General features: G+C 42.6%; 1 protein-coding gene across 1 annotated transcript in view; it reads left to right on the top strand.

Annotated features, from left to right (window-relative positions):
* The window catches only part of SPATA17 (spermatogenesis associated 17), a 72,899-nt gene that overhangs the window by 11,955 nt on the left and 53,107 nt on the right, over nucleotides 1-7,837 (top strand). The window contains exon 4 of the mRNA XM_006761339.2: nucleotides 4,031-4,134. Within this exon, the coding sequence (XP_006761402.1) occupies nucleotides 4,031-4,134 (104 nt within the window). The remainder of the gene's footprint in view (nucleotides 1-4,030; nucleotides 4,135-7,837) is intronic.

The raw sequence follows: 7,837 nt of genomic DNA, 5'->3' as shown, positions 1-7,837 counted from the left end.
AAAGGTAAAGAAAGAAAAGAGTACATAGTTAAAAAGTTAGCTATCCTAAATAATCCTGGCAGTATTAAAAATTAGAGTAAAATGTAAAACATGTAATTATCAATGCTTATGTTTTAGAATGTTAAATATCTCTGAGCCATAACTGGAGAAAGACCATAAATATTAATGAAGCAATGTATTCGTTTCCATATGTCATAGAGAATATTGTGATAAATAGATGAACGTGGTTCTGGAACTTAAGATTCCTGCCCCATACAAATCAATTAGAAATTATTCAAATGATTTAACAGTAATAAAGTCAGTTTCCAGCTTAGAAGTTTTATTTCTATCATTTTTGTGTTCATTGTTATGTGTTATTTTCCTGATAGAAAGCTGAAGTTAGTGATTCTGAGGCTGGCTGGGCTCTTGCACAGATTTGGGGACTGGGACGGCAAAAGTTTTTTGGGGTTTTTTGGTCTCAGACATGATGGTTATAGCTTGATTGTGAAGCTGTTATAAATGGAGACGTTACTTAAGCGAATTTTATTAATGTCCTTAAAACCTACATTGTCTTATATTTTCTTTCATTAAGCTATTCATTCTTTTTTCTGGTCATAAAGGATTTTATTGGGAGTGAAAAAAGACAGTAAGAGGCCTCCTGGAAGTTCTGTGTTGAACTATGACAGGCGAATTAACGTTATTTTGATTATTTATATATATTCCTGCGGGAAGGTGCGTCCCTCTCTAGGGGTGCCTGTGCTGGGAGCCTCGCCCAGGGACAGTCTCCACTATCTCTCTGTCCACCGCCTTGTTCTGTGGTTTCAGGGGGGAAACCAAGAGGAAGCAGTAGATCCTCTTGCTTCTTTGTCTGACCCAGAGGCGGATACCCAGTGGCGGTGGCCTCTTGACCTTGCTTAGAATAGAGTCATAGACATGCCCCCAGGTCATGAGTAGGACCGTCACCTGCCATCGGAAAGAAAAAACTTCTTTTTTTTAATTTGCTTCATATAAGAAGCCAATGGCAAACTCTATCCTGACCAGGGACTCCTAGCCTGACAAATAAATTACATTCTATTTTCAAGGAGGCTCGGGGGCCATTTCTGAAAAGAGAGGAATTTCTAAAAAAATTATTTTTAGCCTATCCATTTCTAAATAGATGTCATTCTTTATAATGAATCAATTACATGTTGGGATTTTTAAAAAGATATATTTTTATTCATTTCAGAGAGGAAAGAAAAGGGAGAGAGAGAGAGAGAGAGAGAGAAACATCAATGATGAGAGAGAATCATTGATTGGCTGCCTCCTGCACGCCCCCTACTGGGGATCGACCCCACAACCCAGGCATGTGGCCTGGCCCGGAATTGAACTTGGGACTCTTCAGTCCGCAGGCCAATGCTCTATCCACTGTGCAAAACCAGCCAGGGCCACGTTGTGATTTTTTTATGTTGCAGTAGATATTCTTGTTCTGCTTTGCTGCGTTTCATTTTCAAAGGGTCACCTTTTCTCTAAAGACTTTACGATCCCCCGACCCATGTGGAATTGATCACTCTCTCTTTTGATGTCCCTGTTTTACCATGGACACGCTTCTGTTATAGAACCGGTGACATCTTATTAGCCTTACTCATTTACATGCCGTATGCACCCCCCCCCCACCCCGCCCCCTGTAAGTCCCTTGGGGCCCCGAATCCAATCTTCTTCGTCTTTGTATCTGCAGTTCTAGGCTTATAGTCGGTGCTTACGTCGAGGTCCCTTAATACCTCAACCAATGCCAGCTTGCTCTTCTCTAAGCAGGAGTAAAACAAGTCGTTTGTTTTAAATCCTTTCCATCTCCGCCCCTCCGGCCCTAGCTGGAGTCATGTTAGCCCTTGAGGGGCATCTTCAGGCTGTTTTGAGCTCCTGCGTGGGCTGTGTGGGGTGGGCAGACTGGAAGTGGGGAGGTCATATTTGGTTAGTGCAGTTCTCATGTGGATGGAAGATCTCATGAGCTTTGGGGTCCTGCCAAAGCCCCCCAACACAGACAGGTCTGCGGAGTTCTGCTGTGGTATAAGCTGCCATCGGAACCCGCAGGACGCCTACACGAAACTCCAGGCCAGGACAGTCAATTAATACGGCAGTCAGTTGCTCAGTAAATTTTGACCTTGGCTCCTGGGCCCTGTTTCTCCTGTGTCTGCGTGACACTCAATGGCCTTTTTGGTCTTTGATTTGACTTTGCCCCAGATTTGGGTTCTGCTTCTCCTCCGGCATCTTGGCTGCTTCATTGAGGATCTCTCTTCAGTTTGGCCCCCAATTCCCCTTCTCCCCCGCCCCCGCCCCAACTCTCTCTTCTTGCACAGCTTTTAGTATCTTATGCGAATGTCAGGAGGGAGGTGGTGAAGCTGCCCAGTTCATTTCGCTCCCTGTCCCAGCTAGAGGGGCAATTGTGCATCTTTGTGTGGCCGGGTAGAGAGTTAATCCTCCATTTCTGCTGCTGGTTAAACATGGGGTGTCACCTGAGGCCCCCAAAGCACTGGGCTTAGGAAGTCCGCTTCCTAACAGCACTATATGGTATTAAGATGAAGGCAAAATTACTTTGTATAGTTTTCAGGAGTGTTGTGCATTCTAATTCATTTTTAAAAAGTAATTATGAATACATGTTCTATTTCTGTATGCTCTCATATATATATTTGGAGCGTCAACACTAGGTACATTATTAGTGAATTTGTTGTCCATGTCTTCTTTTTTAAAAAGTATGTTTTCTTATTGATTGCAGAGAGGAAGGGGGAGGGGGAGAGAGAGAGAGAAACATCAGTGATGAGAGAGAATCACTGATAGGCTGCCTCCTGCACGCCCCCTACTGGGGATCAAGACTGCAACCCGGGCATGTACCCTCACCGGGAATCAAACAGTGACTTCCTGGTTCATACGTCAACACTCAGTCACTGAGCCACACCAGCTAATTTTCGATGAGAAGACATTATTTTTCTGTCTTTTGATAACATTAAGGTCAGTAAGAATTTTGAGGAGTTAAAGTAAACTCAATGGAGGTAGATCTTTTCTATGAGTAGATGACTTTTGATATATCAGGCTTTTTGCCATTTGTTTTAGTGCTTAAAATAAATGTTATTTATAAGCCCACTTACGTTTTGATGTTACTTAATGAGGAATATGCATCATTGATTTGACTAGCTTAAGAGGTCATTTGGAAGTTGCCCGTTAACAAGCTGTAATCTGCTGAGCTCGCAATGACTGTTTAAAATTATCTATTCAGAGCTGATCAATGACAATAATTGTTTCATACCAATCACTTCTGAAAGTTGCTGATTACTTTGAAGGACATGAAATAAAAACTCAATAAATGTTAGCTCTTGTTATTGTTAAAGAAGTATTCAAATGGCTTGATGAAGATGCAAGACATTTTGTTTATAGAACTGATACCATTGAATTTAAAAAGCCCACGTAAAAAATTTATTTAAGCGTAGCCAGTGTGGCTCAGTGGTTGAGCATCAACCCATGAACCAGGAGGTAACAGTTCGATTCGTCATCAGGACACATGCCCAGGTTGCGGACTTGATCCCTAGTAGGGAGCATGCAGGAGGCAGCTGATCAGTGACTCACTCTCATCATTGATGTTTCTCTCTCTCCTCCTCCTCCTCCCATCCTTTCTCTGAAATCAATAAAAACATATTTTTTAAAAATTGATTTCAATGAGACCAAATACAATCTTCAAGTCAGTTGGTTATGTAAAACAAAAAACTTGTTCAGTCGGGGAGTAGAATTGATAGGAATTAATAAAGCAAATATTTAACCTTTTGGTAGCTAATTTCATACTTAGTGTTTATGAAACAATTATAAATATTTTAAAATAAATTAAGTTTTGGCATTATAATATTATGTAAGCAATCTATGACTACAACCTACACTGGCAGACTATACATATTGTTATGTTAATGGAAAAATTTATGATATAATTTATATGCATTATCATCCATCATTACCTTTATTCTGAGGAACTGTTAATGCTTTCACTAAAAATGTTCACTGGCATATTTTATCTTTCTATTCACTTCAATAGATTCAGAAGCGATGGCGAGGCTACAAGGTTCGGAAATACGGCTTCAATTATTATTATTTCAAGGAATATCTGAGGGCGATTTCAGAGACCAATGACGCAGTTAGGTGAGTAGCATAATCACTAGTCCACTAGCGAAAATTGTAAACCAGTTACTCAACAGGTGTTGAGCATACCCATCATTAGAAATAATTTCTAAAACTCAGTGATAACTTAGGCAGACATGTACTGACAAGATAGAAATGTGATTCTATTTAACTTAAAAACTTATTGTATTATATTTAAATGTCCTGTACTCCTGACAGTGCATTAGATTAGATTATGCCTTGGTTCTATGCAGAATCGCTTAGTTTCAATAAAATTGTTTCATTTAAAATGAATGTATCTATATAATAATTCTGGTACCTGTAAAGCCTTAAGTATGATAAGCCTCAGGTGTGTTTTCAGAATTATGTGCAGCACCAAGGCTTACCTCTCAAAGCAGAAAATAAAATACCATGGGGCATAAGGAAATGGACCGCTGTACTGTCAGGTTTTTTAAAAATATATTTTTATTAATTTCAGAGAGAGGAAGGGAGAGGGAGAGAGAAACATCAATGATGAGAGATAAACATCGACTGTCTGCCTCCTGCACACCCCCTATTGGGAATGGAGCCCACAACCGAGGCATGTGCCCTCACCATGGAATCGAACCAGGACCTCCTGGTTCACAGGTTGACACTCAACCACTGAGCCACACCTGCCAGGGCCATTCATTTACTTTTTGAAAGATATTACAGTGCTACTCAATAAGACCATTTATTGTTACTCAGCAGGGAATTTTAGGTCAAAGAGTGGTAGATTTTCTGTGCCGATACATGAAAGACGTGCGAATCCTAAAATTGGGCTGTGTGGTAAATTCACTACACCGGGGAGGTAACGTGTCGGGTGGCCTCCCTCAGTGGGCTGTCCTGATATTCCATTTACTCTTATTATTGGAACTCAAATGAACTTCCCGGTTTATCTATCATGAATCTGAGTAGTTCGGCGGGACAGAGGGAGAGGCGCAGTTCCATTAAGCGCTAACATATCATTGGCTGTCAGGTGAGCCTTGTTATGCTGTCCATCCTCATTTAACTATCCCACAAGATCTCTTAATGAAGTTAAGCCCCAAGTTCACTGCCGTAATTCTGCGGCAAGAGTTGGTGCAATGTAACAATTCATCACTTGTCAGGGAGGCACTTTTAGTTTATACGTTTAATAAGGGCATCCTCGAGCTTGGTTAATTAGAAGTGAACAGTTTGCATATTTACTAAATGCGGAGTGTCATTGCCACCACGGCCTCTTGCCTGCATGAATTATTTCTCTATCTGCCGTAAACAGCTGGGTAATTATTACTGCCATAATCAGATAAATTCCCTCTGTAAGGCTTTTCTTACATGGCAGCTCTTTGAACTCATCCAAAGCCGAACAGAATTTATGAACTCCAGCAGCGAGGCCACTTTTTCATACGACCGTGTCCCCGTTCCCGATTTCAAGGACACAAGTAGAGCGCCATAGTCTATTGTGAAGCCCGGCCGGTGTGGCTCAGTGGTTGAGCGTCCACCCAAGAACCAGGAGGTCACCGTTCGATTTCCGGTCAGGGCACATGCCCGGGTTGTGGGCTTGATCCCCAGCGGGGGGAGTGCATGAGGCAGCTGATAGATGATTCTCTCTCATCATTGATGTTTCTCTCTCTCTCTCCCTTTCTCTCTGAAGTCAATAAAAATATATTTTAATAAAACAAACAAAGAACAGGTATCTGGTTAATAATACCTGCCCCTTACCAACCTCAGGAGAGTGTTGTGAGGATGGGTTAAGGTCTTGGAGCTCCTGAAAAAATGTACAATGTAAATACATGTTGTTATTGTGCCTATTGTTATACTTAGCATAATGCCATTCTCAATTATTCAACATCATGTATGTTATATAAAACTAGAGGCCCGGTACATGAAATTCGTGCAGTCTGGGGGGGTGCACGAATCCTCAGCCAGGATTGCAAGAGGGTGCAGGCCAGGCCGAGGGACCCCACTGGTGCACGATAGGGGACAGGGAGGGATGCGGGAGGTTGGCCAGCTGGGGAGGAACTGTGAGAGGGCTCCAGGGTGTGTCTGACCCGTCTTGCTCAGCCCTGAGATTGGCTGGACCCCAGCAGCAAGCTAACCTCCCAGTTGGTGTGTTGCCCCGTGGTAGTCAGTGCACAACATAGTGAGCTGTTGAGAGGCCTTAGCATATCATTAGCATATTACGCTTTGATTGGTCGAATGGCCATCTGGACACTTAGCATATTAGGCTTTTATTATATAGGGCTTTTACTTCCGTTTAGAGAAACTATCCAGAATAGTAAAAAGAAAATAATTTTTTTTAATATATTTTATTGATTTTTTACAGAGAGGAAGGGAGAGAGATAGAGAGCTAGAAACATCAATGAGAGAGTAACGTCGATCAGCTGCCTCCTGCACATCTCCTACTGGGGAAGTGCCCGCAACCAAGGTACATGCCCTTGACCGGAATCGAACCTGGGTCCTTTCAGTCTGCAGGCCGACGCTCTATCCACTGAGCCAAACCGGTTTTGGCAAAAAGAAAATAATTTTACAGTGAAATATGTGCATATTTTCAGAAAGAATACTGAACAAAAGAATTCTCTTCACGGAAGTTTATTCAAAAGAGCCAGAAGGAGGAAAAAAAATGATTTTCACGAATGATCTTTTGAATGGAGTCTTATTACTTTTTAAAATCATGCAAAGTAGGCAAATGAAATAATGGAGCAATTGGACAATCAGAGTGAAGTCATGGAATGGTAATTTTATAACATGGACCATTATCATCTCTTTCATTTGTTTCATTCTCAAAATATCTAGTCCGTAGAGTACCAGATCGCTGGCATCGCCTTGAGAGAGCCCGTCCACCCTTGCCCAGAAAGCCTCATCTGCTCTAACCTGCCTTTCCCCCTCTGAACTGCATCCAAGTCCCAGCCAGGCTCAGGAAGCTCTGGGTTTCGGGGGGTCTTCAGAGTGGCCCCCTGGGCCTATGTGTCCCCTTCTCACCAGTCATGGGATGCAGGCTGGGGGGAGAGGGTGGGGCAGCTCATTTTCTCCCGTGATCCAGCTAAATGCCAGCACTCGTGGCAGCGAGAGGATTGGGTGGTTTGTAGTGCAGGGAGGCATGAATGTGAAAGGATGAGCTCTCCAGCCGGCCACCCCTTCATGTAGATCCCATGGTGACTCGGCACGTAGATCCCATGGTGACTTGGCACATAGATCTCATGGTGACTCGGTACTCAGTTAACGGAGACAACCGGACAGAAATATAATTGTGCTATTCAGTGGTTCTGCACACTCACGTAGGGCAGTGAGTCAGTGAGGAATGCAAGATTGAGTCTTTTCAGCAATTGTATGGATTTTGAAAATTCGTGACTTTGTGTTTCGAAATTACCCCGGATTAGTTTTTCCGGCGCTTTCTCGGGTTTCTTGGATTTCTCTTTAAGGCATGCCAGTTCCTTCTGGGGGGATTGTGTGGGTTGCTAGTGTGTTTTCTCTATATCCGGGACACGGGCATTGTTTTTCCTGTCTCTCAGCTTTAGCCTTCCTGGCGAGCTCCCCAAGCACGCACTCTTTATAGCTTGCATTTCCATAGCCTGAAGATGGACTGTTGGTACTGCGTCTCATAATTTACAGTTTTGATTTTGTGTCAGGTCCTGTGTACTTCTCTGTGTCTTACCTGTTCATGCATGTGTTCATTGTATTGGGCCTTTTTTTCTTTCTTAGGTCAGATCTCTCCATAGTCATTCAG

The sequence above is a fragment of the Myotis davidii genome, unplaced genomic scaffold (genome assembly GCF_000327345.1).
Source record: "Myotis davidii unplaced genomic scaffold, ASM32734v1 scaffold174, whole genome shotgun sequence".
Lineage (NCBI taxonomy): Eukaryota > Metazoa > Chordata > Mammalia > Chiroptera > Vespertilionidae > Myotis > Myotis davidii.
The sequence above is the reverse complement of the archived record's forward strand: the minus strand, read 5'-3'. Positions and strand labels throughout refer to the sequence as shown.